This window comes from Mustelus asterias, chromosome 2, assembly GCF_964213995.1.
Source record: "Mustelus asterias chromosome 2, sMusAst1.hap1.1, whole genome shotgun sequence".
NCBI classification, from domain to species: Eukaryota; Metazoa; Chordata; class Chondrichthyes; order Carcharhiniformes; family Triakidae; genus Mustelus; species Mustelus asterias.
This window is the reverse complement of record NC_135802.1, coordinates 137,880,952-137,898,692: the sequence shown is the minus strand read 5'-3', so window position 1 is coordinate 137,898,692 and position 17,741 is coordinate 137,880,952. Positions and strand designations below refer to the sequence as shown.

The 17,741-nt window shown below is 45.1% G+C and overlaps 1 protein-coding gene across 1 annotated transcript in view; it reads left to right on the top strand.

Moving 5' to 3' along the window:
• The window catches only part of LOC144481052 (doublecortin domain-containing protein 2-like), a 90,947-nt gene extending 89,722 nt beyond the window's left edge, over positions 1–1,225 (top strand). Inside the window, exon 10 of the mRNA XM_078200706.1 lies at positions 1,086–1,225. Within this exon, the coding sequence (XP_078056832.1) occupies positions 1,086–1,225 (140 nt within the window). The remainder of the gene's footprint in view (positions 1–1,085) is intronic.
• The last annotated feature ends 16,516 nt before the right edge of the window (positions 1,226–17,741 follow it).

The following is a 17,741-nucleotide window of genomic DNA, read 5'->3' as shown; positions in this document are numbered from 1 at the left end:
AGCAGTGCTCACCACTGTGGCACCATACTACCCATATTGCAAACTATAGCTAGTATTATAGTAGCTGTGAAAGGTGCTGTTATAAAAGCTTGTTATGTATTCCGAGGTTGTGAACATAGCACTTGGATTTGGGATTGCTGTGCCCTGATATGGTGGGAATGCTTGCGATAGACCCATGTAAGGACCATATGTGAGTGACTCCATAGGGAAAAATGTAGGACTGAAGCCTTTCTGATCCTACATGCTGATCAGGAGGTGTGTGAGCCAATAAATCATTACGTGCTGCTTCCATGCTGTGTACCCAACTGCTGCTGTACTTCCCTATCCTGGATACTGGCTGATCAGCATCCAAGACCAGAAATTACACTGATATTCATTGCTTCCTTTGGAACTGATGTCAGCTGTGTGGTAAACTTTCTCCACAGGGAAGGAAAAGAACTTAAAGCCTCCAATATTTCTGATGCTGGATGTCGTTTTTCTGAATCTTTTTTTTTAAACCATAACTTTGATGCTTTGATTTTTTTAACACGATCAAAAAAATGTTTCAACCTCATGTGTGCATACTAATAGTGTGAAGGTTAGTGCTTGCCTCTATATTGACAAGTTTGAATTATTCTTGGTTCAATCCATTTAAGTATTAATTCTACAACTCTATTGATGTCTGGATGTGCTGTACTGGGGAATTGAAGATGGACTGATTGATCTTGGTAATGATCTCTCATGAGATCTAATGCACGTTGCTTCAATCACCCTGTTTCCCATAAATCTCACAGACGAAGTTCATTATTTCATTTCAATTTGAGCCATCTCTAGTTTTAGACCATGTTACTAAAATTTGGTGAGTCATTCTGCTGCGAACTTTGTTGACATATTGAATGGCCACAGCTGTTGGTAAGGTATGTTGAGTGGAAATACTCATGCCTTCCTGTTCTCAGTTGTGTAATTGTTAGGAGATAGAGTAATAACATTTGAATAGCGATGGGATTTTGACCTGTCCCTTTGGCAATTTGCACATAATGAGAAGCAAAGTGGCAAAAGAACATCCTGAAAATGCCATTCCCTGTGGTTCTGTGGGTCTGGTTCAGGAGACTTTGAAGTGGAGTCCTCTCAGCAGCTGGAAATCTCTTTGCGCAAGCACCTTCCAGTAACTCCTGCAACCAAATGGGCTTCAGACGTAGAAGCTCCTGTCCTTCCTCTGAATTCAGCCTTTCAGGCCAAGAGATAGAGATGCGGATGTTGGAGAAGGGTCTCTGTCTTCAAATCCTGTCCAGGCTATGTGCAATCAAAAACCAGTGGAAAGAAGTGGACCAAAAAATGGAAAGAGCACTTCACCTTAATAACCTGTACGCTTCAGCCAGCAAAAGGATGCAATGAATGATCTCATCTGACCTCACCAAGGTTCTGAAGCTGCATACCATCATTTCTCACAGATGGAAGATTACCTACCAACCACTCTTTCACTACTTGGCTGTTTAACTCTTCCACTGAGATTCCTGACCTCTGTAAGGAAGAGTTAGCTGATTAAATGGTGCAAGTGGAGTGCTTTTGCCCTGCATTAAGTTTCCAATTTGCGTAAAGCAGTTTCACTAATGTAGCTTGGAAGCATTATGTGTGGTAATAAGCCTTTGAGGAGGGAAGAGGAGTGGGGAAAGAATATGAGATTGGGAGCGTATGTGGGAGAAGGATTTGGAAGGGGATTTGAAATCAAAGGGAACCAACAAGAAAGAGAAAAAACCCCAGAGAAATTAAGCATAAAGGTAATGACTGAGCTAATACAAGGGGTGTTGAGGAAACCACCGTCGGTAAAAAACAGATCCTAGGCCTAACCATCTTCACCTGCTTTATTAATGATCTTCCTTCTGTCATAAGGCAAAGTGATGTCCTGTGTGGTGATCATTGCACTGTGTTTAGCTTCATTTATAACACCTCCAGTAATAATGCTATTCGTGGCAGCCCACAGAAGAATCTGGATTAACATCAAAGTGAGTGGTAGATAATGCTCATGCCAGGCAAGCATCAGGTAATGACCATCTAAAGCAAGATAATTCCCATCCATTCCCTCTTGATCTTCAGTGACTCAACCATTACTGGGTTCCACAATGGCAATACGGTACCTTAGGAATCATCATTGACCAGAATCTGAACTGGCTCAACCATATAAATACTATGGCTACAAGAGACAGAGACATGGTTCTCTGCAACACCCCCTGACCCCTTGTAACCTCTCCATCATTTGCAGAGCTTAAGTCAGGGCTGATGGAATACTCAGCACTTACCTGGGTAAGTGCAGCCATAATAACACTCAGTAACTCAATATCATTAAGAGCACAAGGGGTTGTTTGCTCAGTGTCCTTGCCACAGGGCTCTATCTCCACCGCCTTCGCAACTGGCACAGTATGTATGATCTATAGATTGCCCTATGACAGCTGACCAAAATTATTTTGGTAGCGCATCCCTTTTCTTTGACCTCTGCCACGGGGAAGAATGGCCAGAAATGTGGGAAATCTAGTGTGTCCAAATGCCCACAATGACAGATCACCCTGACGTAGACATAAACCAACATTCCTTCATCAATGGAATTCCCCACCGAACTCAATTTCAGGAACAACATTACCTCGAGGACTTGCAAGGGTTCAAGGAGAGGGCCAACCACCTCCTTGCCATCATTGCTCCTATCCCGAAAAAAAGGATATAGAAACAAGAGTGGAAAATAAAATGTTAAGGTTTTCTTTCAGTCTGAAACTTCCAAATATCAGAGGAATAGAGCCTAGCCCAGCAGCTTCTGCATGTTGAGCAAATCACGTGGAACGGCCATCGTTACTTTGCAGATTGGTGCTGCCACACGGGGATTATGTTGGATAGCCCCCGCAATTGGATCGCCGTCCCATTTCAATGTAATGCAGGCAGTATGCTAACTTGATGCTGCCTCATAATCATAATGGTTTCTGTACCCAGCCGGTGTTAACTGTGTTGCACGTGTCAGGAGGGACCTTGAAATTATTAATAACTTACACTACTTAAAATTAGCCTACAGTACTTAAAGTTGGCTTACACTTCTTGAACTGGGATGCATTGTGGCTGGTGCTGGGAGTTATTCTGCCACTGAATCTGACCTGGAGAAAGAGTGAAGAAAAGCTGAGGGAGGGAGTGGTCATCTGTGTTTTTGGACTACACACTGGATTTCTTGGCATTTCTGGACATGCAATGAGGAGGTATTGTGAACAGTTAACCACAGAGATTAGTGACAGGAGTTTGGCCCCAAGGGTGCAAAAGTCTCTCAGTAATAATCTCACATGCCTTAGCCTACCAAATGTATCACTAGCCTCAGTCACTGCTTAATTCACCACACTCCATCAGAGACGCAAGGACTGATTAGGGACAGTCAGCATGGCTTTGTGAGTGGAAAATCATGTCTCACAAATTTGATTGAGTTTTTTGAAGGGGTAACCAAGAAGGTAGATAAGGGAAGTGCAGTTGATGTTGTCTACATGGACTTTAGCAAGGCCTTTGACAAGGTACTGCATGGTAGGTTGTTGCATAAGGTTAAATCTCACGGGACCCAGGGTGAGATAGCTAAATGGATACAAAATTTGCTTGATGACAGAAGCCAGAGGATGGTTGTAGAGGGTTGTTTTTCAAACTGGAGGTCTGTGATCAGCGGTGTGCCTCAGGGATCAGCTCTGGGTCCACTGTTATTTGTCATTTATATTAATGATTTGGATGAGAATCTAGGAGGCATGGTTAGTAAGTTTGCAGATGACACCAAGATTGGTGGCATAGTGGACAGCGAAGAAGGTTATCTCGGATTGCAACGGGATCTTGATCAATTGGGCCAGTGGGCTGACGAATGGTAGATGGAGTTTAATTTAGATAAATGCAAGGTGATGCATTTTGGTAGATTGAACCAGGGCAGGACTTACTCAGTTAATGGTCGGGCGTTGGGGAGGGTTACAGAACAAAGAGATCTAGGGGTACATGTTCATAGCTCCTTGAAAGTGGAGTCACAGGTGGACAGAGTGGCGAAGAAGGCATTCAGCATACTTGGTTTCATTGGTCAGAACGTTGAATACAGCAGTAGGGACATCTTGTTGAAGTTGTACAAGACATTGGTAAGGCCACACTTGGAATACTGTGTACAGTTCTGGTCACCCTATTATAGAAAGGATATTATTAAACTAGAAAGAGTGCAGAAACAATTTACTAGGATGCTAGCGGGACTTGATGGTTTGAGTTATAAGGAGAGGCTGGATAGACTGGGACTTTTTTCTTTGGAGCGTAGAAGGCTGAGGGGTGATCTTATAGAGGTCTATAAAATAATGAGAGGCATAGATCAGCTAGATATTCAATATCTTTTCCCAAAGGTAGGGGAGTCTAAAACGAGAGGGCATAGGTTTAAGGTGAGAGGGGAGAGATACGAAAGTGTCCAGAGGGGCAATTTTTTCACACAGAGGATGGTGAGTGTCTGGAACAAGCTGCCAGAGGTAGTAGTAGAGGCAGGTACAAGTTTGTCTTTTAAATAGCATTTAGACAGTTACATGGGTAAGATGGGTATAGAGGGATATGGGCCAAATGTGGGCAATTGGGACTAGCTTCGGGGTTTCAAAAAAAAGGGCGGCATGGACAAGTTGGGCCAAAGAGTCTGTTTCCATGCTGTAAACCTCTATGACTCTAATAATTTTCTTCTTCCTGTTCCTTCACTTCCTGTTTCACCTTCTCCTCTTCTACCTCCTCTTCCTCCTGCCCTTCAGTTTCTCTTCTTGTGGCTAGAGCACTTGCCTCATGATAACAAAGGTTGTGTAGCTTGTAATGTACCACCACAAATCTTGAGACATGCTCAGCAAAGTATTGCAGGCTCTTCCAGAATGGTCCAGGTAGCAAACTCGTTGCTTCATTGCATCAAAATGGTGGTCTGCTCTTCCAGATTTCTTGTGACATCATGTCTTTCATTGGGTGCATGCTGCTCATATGTGCATGGGTTGTGAATCAGTATCATAAGCCCTGTGGTCAGTGGATAGCCCTTAGTGCCCAGTAGTCACCCACTGATATACCAGGGTGTCTAATGTACAGCTGGCACAGAGGACTGCCACAGAGTGTATGCTACTTAATGTTGTGTTAAAGTTAGGAGAGGGAATAGACTGGAGCAATAGAGCTTCAAAATGGCAGTGCCAGTATTAAATCGGCTTTGCACATCATGACATAATCTGCCAGCGCTGCATACTTCCTAGCAGATATTTAAATACACAACAAAGCCCCTTTACCAATGTAACATCCTGCACACTTCATGTCGGAATGTGTGTGCATGACATGGACGCCATTTTGGAACCCATAGAGTCCTTGCAATTTTTAAAAATTCATTCATGGGACATGGGTGTCACTGGCTGCCCAGCATTTATTGCCCATCCCTAGTTGCCCTTGGATGGCAGTTAAGAGTCAACCACATTGCTGCGGCTCTGGAGACACACATAGGCCAGACCAGGTAAGGATGCCAGATTTCCTTCCCTAAGGGACATTAGTGAATCAGATGTTTTTTTGTGACAATCAACAATGGTTTCATGGTCATCAGTGGATTCTTAATTCCAATAATTTTTTTTATTGAATTCAAATTCCACCATCTGCTGTGGCAGGATTCCAATCTGGGTCCCCAGGACATTAGCTGAGTTTCTGGATTAATAGCCTAGCGATAACACCACGAGGCCATCACCTTCCCAAAAGATGTATCCTACTGACCCCAGTTTCACCCCTTATGTCTCCTACTTAAGCCTCAGGACTTGTTTCAATGCCAGTTGTTTTGGACTTGGGAGTAAACAACCAAGTCATCCTTATCTGCCTTCAAGCAACTAGACTGCCACCTGAATAACAAATCGTTCATATGCCATCAAGATATAATGAGTATTAGCTCAAGAGCAGCTGGACAAGAATCTGCTGAAGGTTGATCCAAGAATTGTTGGTAAAAGTAGGAGCGATAGAGAAATCAGTCCTTCTGTGGTCATGTTAACACCAGCTAAATTAACAGGTACCAGCAGGCTGTCTGGCTTTGTAACAATCAGTCTACTGTGTCCATAAAATGGAGCGAAATTTAAAGGATTTATGTTTTACTCTTTTTTTTGGAACCCCTTTGTATTGTCAGGGGCTCAGCTGTGGCAGCACTGATTACGGTTGCACTTGTGTCTGAATGCCTGTGTGTGAGCCCACAAGCAAAGTGAAGCTATATCTGCCAAGCACGGTGTGGTGAACCATAGTTGGTTACCACTATGAGTGCTGAGCCATGGATGGTCAGCACTATGGGTGTTTGTAGATATGTTACTGTTGGTGTTAGGGTTGGGCTGTTCTACCTGTTGATATTGTTCTGTGGTACACTCCAGTTGGCTCCGCCTACCAGGGGAAGTATAAAGGTCACTGCACTGCCTGGTGATCCTTTAGTCTGGGATTGTATTGTATATAGTGTGCTCCATTCTTGTCAGTAATAAAAGCCTTTATTTCCCGGGTACAATCTAGCCTCCCGAGTGATTTAATCGCGCATCACCTGGCCAGTGATAATGGCTTATATGCCCATTAAGGAACCCAAGGAAATGTATTTAACTTGGATTGGAGATGACGGCATCTCCAATCCAATTCGGGCGGCACGGTAGCACAGTGGTTAGCACTGCTGCTTCACAGCTCCAGAGTCCCGGGTTCGATTCCCGGCTCGGGTCACTGTCTGTGTGGAGTTTGCACGTTCTCCTCGTGTCTGCGTGGGTTTCCTCCGGGTGCTCCGGTTTCCTCCCACAGCCCAAAGACGTGCGGGTTAGGTTGATTGGCCAGGTTAAAAATTGCCCCTTAGAGTCCTGAGATGCATAGGTTAGAGGGATTAGCGGGTAAATATGTGGGGGTAGGGCCTGGGTGGGACTGTGGTCGGTGCAGACTCGATGGGCCGAATGGCCTCCTTCTGCACTGTAGGGTTTCTATGATTCTATGATTTCTATGATTCTATGAATGCAGCAAGCGTTATTAACTACATGTCTGTTTATCAGACCTCTGTACGGTTGTGGGGTGGGGGCGGCGGGGGGGAGGTGGGGTGCAGAGGAAACAGCAAGACGACCAAGGGGGTGGGGGGGAACGTCTGCATGTCAATTTTGAACCAAGAAGACATCTCATTGGCCCCCAAGAGAAATAAGGCAGAAGGTTTTTTTTTCTCAAGTTTGGGTTGAACATCTGCAATCTTGATATGCATTTGTTATCATTCACGTGGGGATTTCAGTTGTAAAGTTTTAACCAAGTGTGTCAGCTCTTTCGGCGAGAAAAGAATTGGGGCACTGCACATGTTCCGTATGGTTAGATAGGAAACCTAATCTCGTGTGTGCTTTAAAAGACAACTCAATAAAACCCACTGCCGAGTTGCTGCTCTGTCTTGTTGAGATAATGGCCTTAAGAGATTTAAACTGTATTGCAGATACACAGCGTAGAAATTGGCGTTGATGAATTTTTCACAGTGCTTTATGTGTAATTATTCCTACTGGCTATGTTTATGTAATGCTATAATAATATTGAAATAGCTCGCTTTTGAAAAGGCACACAGCTTTTAATAGGGTTTTCAGTTGTATTTTATCTGGTATTTAACTGGGAAAATTCACTTTGTCAATTTCAGTCTCCTGGGTTTCAGCCAGAAAAAGCGAAGCGAAATGACTCCAGTGGGCTTGCAAAATGGCGAACTCACTAAAAGTAGGCGGGGAGGGGTCAGGAAGCTTCACCTGTCAGCAAAATAAACTGGTGGCTGTCCTTTCCCTTGAAGGTGCTCGTGAAGCACAGCCCATGCCAGAGCAGTGACAGAACCCATTTGTCACAGCTTGGTGTTGGCGAGAGATAGAGACTGCCCTATTCAGCACATAAGCCAAATCCCAGAGGATTGCACAGTAGCAGCCCAGCGCAGGTTTAACCCTGAATTAGGCCCCTCGGGAACAAGAATGTAGTGCTCCAAATTAGCCAGTGACTGCAGAGTCCAGTCACACTTTAGATCTGGGGCTGCAGGTTCTGATTTGCTTTCCGACCGTGTCATGGTAGCAACCTAATGATTAATGCTTGCCTTGAGAAACTGCTTTCTGTCGGACGGTCTTATTGTCTGAAGTGTATCCTTCATGTGAAAGTGTTAAGGCATCACCATTCTGTTTTCTTATCAGTGACATCCCTCCCCCCCCCAAAGAAAAACTCAATGCAGTGCAATTAATATCTGTCAGAGGCAATAAATTATACTTTTCACACTGCCTGATGCCTTCACAACTGCTGCTTGAATGTGTCATAATTATGCACCCTAGTATATAATTTGTCCTTATGCCACGATGATAGTTTTGTGAGCACAGCTGTACTTACTTGTCACAGCTCCACAAATGAAGCACTTCTTTTGTGTCCACACCAATTAGCATAAACCTGGAGTGCACCGATACTAATGCAACCATGGATTAAGAGCTTGTCACCACAATGCGAGTTAGTTTCTGGTGGAAGTTTGGAAGGAAGGCTTGCACTTTTCCTAATTGAAGGTGCAACATCCGCTACACTACAGAGGAGAAAAGTAAAGACAGTGGTTAAAAATTAATTCCTTTACTGGCTTACCTTAAACCTTTTGGTTGTTTCCTTAGAAATTCCCACTGTATTCTGTACTACATAATGGGAATCAAAAATATGAAGGACTTTCACTCTGTCGCAACAAAGTGCATTAAGAGATCATTCCTAACCTGTTTCTCAATGATAGAATGATTTGTTGCTGCCCACAGCACAAGGTCGTACAATTGAATGAATCTTGTAGCAGCATTATTACGAACAGCAAATGTCATTTAAACAGCACCTTTAACATGTGACGTGTCTCAAGCCAGATTGTAGGAGTGTTAACCAACAACTTTGACACCAAGCCACTTATGGCGATATTAGGGAAATTATAGGAGAAGAGAGAGGTAGAGAAGTGAAGAGGTTTAAGGAAGGAATTCCAGTTTTTAGAGCCTAGAAACTGCTGAATTCATAGAATAATCCCTACACTGCAGAAGGAGGCCATTCGGCCTATCGAGCCTGCACCAACAACAATCCCATCCATGCCCTATCCCTATAACCATTTATTTACGTATTTACCCTGCTAATCCCCCTGACACTAAGGGGCAATTTAGCTTGGCCAATCAACCTAACCCGCACATCTGTGGGAGGAAATTGGAGCACCCGGAGGAAACCTGCGCAGACACGGGGAGAACATGCAAACTCCACATAGACAGTCACCTAAAACCAGAATTGAATCTGGGTCCCTGGCGCTGTGAAGCGGCAGTGCTAATTACTGTGCCTATGTGCAGACCTATATTGGAGTGATAAAAATTGGGATGTGCAAGAGGCCAATCTTGGTCTAAAGAAATAGAAATGTACAACATAAACTACTCCCCACCAGCTGTTAATATTGACATCAGCCAACTAAACTTGGTTGGACATCTGACTAGCAGCCTGAATGGCAATGGTGCGGTTGAGAAGTGGTGGAGAGCTGGATGTCATTGATGTGCAATTGGAACTGACTCGATGGTCTGTGGACGTAGCAGTAATGAGGAAGTGTGGGGCAAGAATTGATCCTTGGGAGACTCCTTGGGCAGTGGTGTGTGGGTGTGAGGAGAAGCCATTGTTAGAGATGCAAGCGGGTAGTTAAAAGTGGAATCAGGCCAATGGCAGTCCCACAGAGCGGCACAATGGATCAGACATACATACACTCTGTGGACATGACAAGAATTACAGAGGTAGCCTTAAACTGTATCCAAAAATGTGCAGGGACATTGCTGCTGAATGACCAAGTTGTGTGGCATAGTAATGCATGGAAATAGCTGTGTAAATGTGAAGCAGCCATTCAGGTCAAGAAAGTTGACGCCTATCCACATAATTGGAGAATTTAGAATTAATTTATAAAGTTCACACTTAATATTGTACAATATTCACATTTACATCAAGTAGACATGTCCTACTAAACTGCTTGCAAGGAAGGCTGCCAAGGTTTTTTTTGTGGGTTTTATGTGAACTCTCTGGTGCTCTTTGGGTGACATTGGTATTGTGAGTTGGTGGGGGAGGCAGGTGAGAGCTCTGTGGGGGAAGACCTGCAAGGGGGAAAGTCAAGGAGGGAGCTCTGCAGTGAGGGAGGCGGGACAGAGCTCTGCAGGGGGAGAGGCAAGTGGAGGCTCTGCAGGAGGGAAGCAAGGGTGTGAACAGCAACGGGAGGTGTATGCAAGGGGGGGATCGTAAAGAAGGGGCTGCAGAGGAGGTTGTGATGGAAGACTCATTGGGAAGGTCCTGATTCTGGCGATCTGTGTTGCCATGGGGGCGGGTTACACTGCTGCCAATGATGGGGGTGGGACGATGTCTGGAGGGTGTGGGAAAGGGGGTGATTGGGGTTGGAGGCAGGAGATCTCTCAATACACCCGGAGATTGGAGTGCCTGTGCAATGGCGCCCTGAGCAGTCTGCAGCCGGCTTCCCCGGCAAGCTTAGGTTCCGGTTTTCAGACTTTCCTGACACTTAAAATGTTTTTGGGAAGTTTGCCCCCCCCCCTTTGTGTTTGCCACTGGTGGCGCATATTCCCAGCTGACCTCGGTGCAATTCAAAGGAAAGTGGGGGTTGGCAGTGGCTTGCCTTTGAGGTTTGGGTTCTGCTCCCCTCTCAACCTGCTTTGTGATTGTTTTCTGGGGAGGGAGGAGAAGGGGAAAGGTTAACGTTTCTGGTCCACTCCCAGTCTCAAGGATTTGCACTCATGTGCACTCCTGCTTTATCCCCAGGACACTCCAGCTGTGTTGGGTGGTGGGCCTGATAGGCGCTGTTGCTGCAACTGCTGATCCTTGTGGCTTCCCTGGCCCACTTCACTATCTTGTCCCTTGTGCTACTTTAGGGGGTTGGCGGTTACATGAAAGGGTGAGAGACAGAAAGCATGGTCAAAGGCAGAGAGAGAAAATGCACCATGGTCACTCTTTTCACATTATTTGCTACTCCTCCAATCATGGACTGCTTTTATCTTGTAATTACTGCTGTTAGGCTCACGATATTAACTTGTTTGATTCCTTCGCTGTACCTGGGCATCTCTGGCTAGGCCAGCATTTATTGCCCATCCCTAATTGCTCTTGAGAAGGTGGTGGGGAGGAGCCAACTTGAACCGCTGTAATCCATGTGGTGTAGGTTTGACTTTGACTCAGCAACAGTGAAAGAACGGCAATATATTTCCAAGCCTCGATAGTGTGTGTCTTGGAGGGGAACTTCAGGGAGTAGTGTTTCCATGTATCTGCTGCCCTTGTCCTTCTTGGTGGTAGAGGTTGTGGGTTTGGAAGGTGCTGTTGAAGGAACCTTGATGAGTTGTTGCAGTGTGTCTTGTAGATTGTATACACTGGTGCCATTGTGCATCAGTGGTTGAGGGAGTGAATGTTGAAGGTGATGGATAGGGTGCAAATCAGGTGGGTTGCTTTGTGCTGGATAGTGTTGAGCTTCTTGAGTGTTGTTGGAGCTGCACTCATCTAGGGACATGGAGAGTTTTCCATCAGATTCCTGACTTGTGCTTTGTTGATGGTGGACAGGCTTTGGGGAGTCAGGAGGAGTGTTAGTTTCTGCAGAATTCCCTGCTTCTGACTGTTCTTAAAGCCACAGTATTTACATGGCTAGTCCAGTTCAGTTTCTGGTTCACGGTAATCACCAGGATAATGATAGTGGGGGATACAGTGAGGTTAATGTCATTGAATGTCAAGAGAGATGTTGGATTCTCTCTTGTTACAGATGGCCATTACCTGGCACTCAGGTGGCCAATGTAATTTGCCAACTACCAACCCAAGGCTAAGTTGCGTATGGACATGGATAGTCTCAGTATCTCAGGAGTCATGAATGGTGCTGAACATTGTGCAATTATCAGCGAACATCCCCACTTTTGACCTTATGATAGAGGAAAGATCATTGATGAAGCAGCTGGCTGGGCCTCAGACACTATATCCTGAAGAACCTCTCCAGAGATGTCCTGGAATGGAGATCCTGGAATTGACTTCCAACAACCACAGCCATCTTCATTTGTGCCAGGTTAACTCAAACCAGTGGAGAGTTTCCCTCCCGCTTCCCATTGATTTCAGTTTTGCTAAGGCTCCCTGATGCCATGCTTGGTCAAATGCTGTCTTGATGTCAAGGGCAGCCACTCTCACCTCACTTCTGGAGTTTAGCTCTTTTGTCCATGTTTGGGCCAAGGCTGTAATGTCAGGAGCTGAGTTGGTCAGGCAGCACTGACAGAATGTCAGTGAGCAGGTTATTTTTGGGTAAGCGCTGATTGATAGCACTGTTGATGACCCCTTCCTTCACTTTGCTGATGATTGAGAGTCGACCAATGGGGCAGTAATTGGCCAGGTTGGATTTGTCCGGCCCTTTGTATACAGGTCGTACATGGGCAATTTTCCACATTGTCAGGTAGCAGCCAGTGTTTGTAGCTGTACCGGAGCAGTTTGATTTGATTGATTCTGAAAATGACTGAGCTGTGATTTCAGCTACAAGCAGTACTTTGTTCTTAATCCCTGCATGCCTCTTATCCAATCTTGAGGCTTTTTTATCAACCAACTGACATCAAAAAGCTATGTTCGTTGGCCTAAGTAATGATGCTTGTGTTATTTCTGGCTTCAAATTTCTGAGTGGGCTGGAGATGCTTCCAACATACAGAGTAGCCTGACAGTATTCTGTAACCAAGGCTGTTAATAGAAGAAGAGTAATACGGGCTTGAAACGTTAACTCTTATCTTTTCTCTCCACCGATGCTGCCAGACTTGCTGAATTTTTTTCCAGCATTTTTTGTTTTGTTTAATATTCCAAGCTGGATATTGTTCAAGGATTTCAAGACTAAAGCGGCCGTGTTTGCTAATTGTCGTGAAAAAGTAGATCTAGTCTAAAATACTTTGATTTAAAAATGTACCAACGGACTGCTTCCACCAGAATGGAAGTGTGCTGTTGGACTTTGATGGTAATAAGTCATTGTGTGTCACTGCTGATAAAAGTTTGAGGCATTGGGTCTACTTTCTGCGTCCTTCGAATTCCTTTTTACATTTCAATCCCTTGACAAATGACAGGGAGAGATTGATACTTGACCGTTTTAAGAGGATGTAGCCACACTTGTAAGCTCCATTCCTTCTTGTTGTCACAAAAAGTGAGATCTCCCTGAAATATTGACTGCTGGCGCTACAGGGAAGGAAACTGGAAGTAACTGGCAGAAGGGAAAAAAAACCTTTATTAAAAACTGAACAATGAACCGTGCAGTTGTCACAAGCATAATGTTTAGGCGTTGAGATTCCAGCTCGACCTGTTAACTCCACAATCGAATGGGCGGTCTTTCTGAACATACTGCCATCTGCAGTTCTGGTTGATCCCCCAACCAACCTTGTATTTTGTGACTCTGCTTATCTTTCAACAGCAGATGTATGTGCTTATTTCCTAGTCTTAGCTCTGCTGACAGGGTACCTTTTTGATAGAATTTCTATTTGACAGTCTTGCCAGCTTAATCTCGTGGAAAGTTGCTTAAAGTGGCGACAAGTTTTTAATCATCTTATATAAATGTGCCAAATCTCACTGAATTCCTCGGTAAATGGTTGGAGCTAAACACAACCTGACCTAAACCATCTTCTTTGCTCATCACTACCTCAGTGATTATCTGTAACTTTTTTAATGAAAGAACTCAAACACTTCTGCAATCTTGTGATTTAAAAAAAAATAGATTTGTTCATTTTTAACCAGTTAACTCGCATTAACCCATATTGATATGTTTGGTTAATTTATATCTGAATTAGACATCTTTCATTTCTGGCTTGAGGATTGGGATGGGCAGCAATGTAATAAATGATATCTGGTTTACTTGGATGTTTTTGACACTTGGGCCTGGATTTTTGCCACAATGGAGAGCCTTTCCATTGCCGCAAAAATGGTGGATTAGGCCCAAATCCAGAATTCCCACCCTTGGACACTACACCTACCATTTTCACAGTCGTAGGAATGGGCCTGGGTCAGGATTTGTGCGTATGCACTTCGCAGAGGTACCTTCCCATAGAAATCAACAATGTGATTGTGGTATGAGAGGTTTATTTTATTTATTAGTCATAAGTAGGCTTACATTAACATTACAATGAAGTTACTGTGAAAATCCCCTAGTCGCCACACTCCGGCACCTGGTTGGGTACACTGAGGGAGAATTTAGCATGGCCAATGCCCTCAATCATCTCAGGGTCGCTGACCTGAATCCCAAGGAACCCTGCCAACTCAGCATGGACTGTGGGGGGAAACTGGAGCACCTGGAGGAAACCCACGCAGACATGGGGAGAACGTGCAGACTCCGCACAGAAAGTGACCCAAGCCGGAAACTGAACCCAGGTCCATGGCGTGCCACCCCTGAAACCCAACAGAAAAGTTTGTGGATTTGTTAGGATAGCCAGGGTACCCATTTGGAAAGCTAAAGTACCCCTTTGGACATGGTCCCGGACACCTTTGGGGGAGGTCAGGTGCTGTTTGGGAGAAGTACGGTATCCTTTGGGATTTCTCAAGACTTGAATTTGCATAAAAAATACATAAACCCACTGGAATTGTCAAAAACCAACTGTCAAAAGTGTCAAAATGAACTATCAAAGGAGATGTCAAGCTGTTAAGGTATCTGAAACTCCTGCCATTTAACTCTTTGAAAAGAAAACTGTCTGGAGTGTTTAAAGAAAATAATTGCATACTGTCTCACTCTGTCTGTTGACATAACCTTAACCATTACTGGATTGTTGCTGCATGATTGATTTCACAACTATCCATTATCATAGCACGATGCCTGCCATTTCATGGTTTGACAACTCCAAGTGGTTATGAACTGTTTGAAATGGGACTATGAATTCCAATGCTTGATTTTATAAGGGATTATGCAATTGTGAAATGTTTATTGTTAAAAGGGATACTGTGGTTAAAGAAATGTAAATGTAGTAAATGGGATTTTAATGAATGTTGTTCAGCAATGGACATTTGGAACTTTATTTAATCTCAGCATGAGTCCTGAGGTTTGCCCATGCTGGATACTGGTTGTGTTTGCAAGGTAGGCGTAAGAGCAAAGGGTGCTGGTGGCAGGCATGGGCTGCCATGAGCTGGCACTAAGTTGGCATATGGGCTGTAAATGTCCATGGGGTGAGCAGGGGGCATGTGTTGGCATGGAGTATATGAGGGGCCATGGAATTGGGCAAAGGGGTATAGGTTGGCATGAAAGATATTATGGGCCATGGGAATATGAGGTAGCACAATTTGGCATGGATGGGGCTTCTGGGGGGTTAGGTTGAGGGTGTGTGATAGGTGAGGACTGAAGGACTGTTTCATGATTTCTGTGTTTTTTTAACTTTGGTACATTATTGGTGCACCAAGGCAGGTCTTACATCTAGTCCACCTCTGCACCTGACATCCTCCTCAATCATCTCAGGGTCGCTGACCTTCATCCCAAGGAACCCTGCCAACTCAGAATGAAAATCTGATTGGCCAGGCGACTTTCTCTGGGGTTAGGTTTGTGGGGCCGGGAAATGTGCCATTCTGCGCTCCCAGCCCAGGAGTGAAAATCCAGGCCATTTTGTGTATCTAGTTGAATATTGGTAATTACGTTTTGAAATGTTGCAATGGGGGCGATTCTCCCAAAAAGATTCTAAGTGTCACATTTGCGTAAAAACTGGAGTAACTCCTGCTGTTTTTTTTAATAGATTTTCAAAATGAATCTCCCACACGCTGCACTGCAGAGTGCTTCAGAGAAATTCACGCTGAAAATCAGGGGGCAGGGCTTATTCCCGCTAGAGAGGCCGGCAACATAGTGCTGAGCGGGCCACTGAACATGTGCCGATCTGTCAGCACCGAGATCAGCGCATGTGCAGTAGCCCTGTACTGCCGGCCTCCTGATCGCTGGCCAGCCCTGCAGCACCCTCACTGCTGATCTACCAATACCCTCCAACTCCCCGATCCTTGGCCTCCTGGACCTCTCTGCCTCTCTGGGCCTGATCTGAAATTCCACCACCCCACCCCCCGGCACCCCTAACCACCCCCCCCCCCCCCCCCCCCGCCCCACCCCCCTTCCCAACCCAGATGGACAGCCCCGGTCACCCCCTTTCCTCCCTCTGCCACTGATCCCTATACAGAGTAGCAACGGGACCCCACTACCCCCACAATCACCCCCCCCCTCCCCCCCAGAGGCCCTGCCCCCAAAAAGATCCAGTCCCCTCTGGCCTCACCTTGGCACTTCCCGATGCCCAGTGGTCAGTGCCAAGGTGCCCCTTGGGCATTGGCGCTTTGCCCCTTGAGCAGTGCCAGGGGGCCCGGTGGACCTCCTGGCGGGGGGCGGGGGGGGGGGGGGGGCTTCCATGGCCTCTCCCCACTCCAGCGGGATCGTCCGCCAGTTCCTCCGTTCATGGGGAGCTGTTGTAAACCCCGCTAGAGGGAACCACTCCCAGCAGGGTGTGGGGGGGAGAGATGCTAGCGGGCCCGGAGACTGCAGTCCCAGGCCTGCTAATGATAGGGAAATGTTTATTTAAATATTCAAATCAGCTCCCCACCGATTTCCGGCATGGAGCTGACAACTCCAGAAAACTTGGAATCGGAGCCGTGCGGAGGCCGTGGTGCCCAGTGGGGTGCCCACTAAATGGTTTCCGCTGATGTCTCTTGGCCCGTTGCACTGCTGGGAGAATCGCCCCCAATATTACAAAGAGTGTCTTTCAGTTAACACAGCCCAAGTGGATGCTTGGGACATGTGTAATCAGCCAGAGAGCTCTTAACATTATCTGGACTGATTTAATATGACAAAATGACAAAGGGAGGGCATTTGCCATTAAACATTCATCATTTAAGTGGCTCAAACCTTACAGTTCTGGAGCGTAGGAAGACTCCTTTTGAAGGAATTGTCATCATGGAGGTAATTTTCTAAAGTGCTTGTAAAAAATTATTGCTAATTCCTTTAAATTTTTGATCTGGTACAACCTAATTTTTTGTGATTAATAAACAATGGTGTTGAAATTGCAAGGTGATATATTAGTATCAAATGCATTTGCATGACATTCCATCTTCTGTGATTGTAACAAGGTGATAACCCATTTAGTTTGAATTGAAAATATGCTCCTCTCGCCAATGTTTTCTATGTATAGGGAATTGCTCTTTTAGATCCAACTTAACTGCTTGCCTTGATCCTTGGTGTCATCTTGATCATCTGAGCCATGTTTTTTAGGGAATGAGTGCAACAGCTATCTTTTCTGACGTGGAAACTAGGTAACTCCTTGTGAAAATGAGGAAAAATTTTAATATTAAAAAGCAAAATATTGCAGTTGCTGGAAATCTGAAATAAAAGCAAACAATGTTGGAAATGCTCAGCAGGTCCTAGGCCCAACCATCTTCAGCTGCTTCATCAATGACCTTCCCTCCATCATAAGGTCAGAAGTAAGGATGAATGCTGATGATTGCAAATATTCAGCACCATTCGAAGCTCTTCAGATACTGAAGCAGTCCAAGTCCAAATGCAGCAAGACCTGGATAATATCCAGATTTGGGCTCACACAAGTGCCAGGCAATGACCATCTCCAACAAGAGAGGATCTAACCATCGTCCCTTGACATTCAATGGCTTTACCGGCACGTAATCTTCCACTGTCAACATCCTGGGAATTATTATTGACCAGAAACTGATCTGGACTCGCCATATGAACATGGTGGCTACAAGAGCAGATAAGGAATTAGGAATCCTGCAGTCAGTAACTCACCTCCTGACTC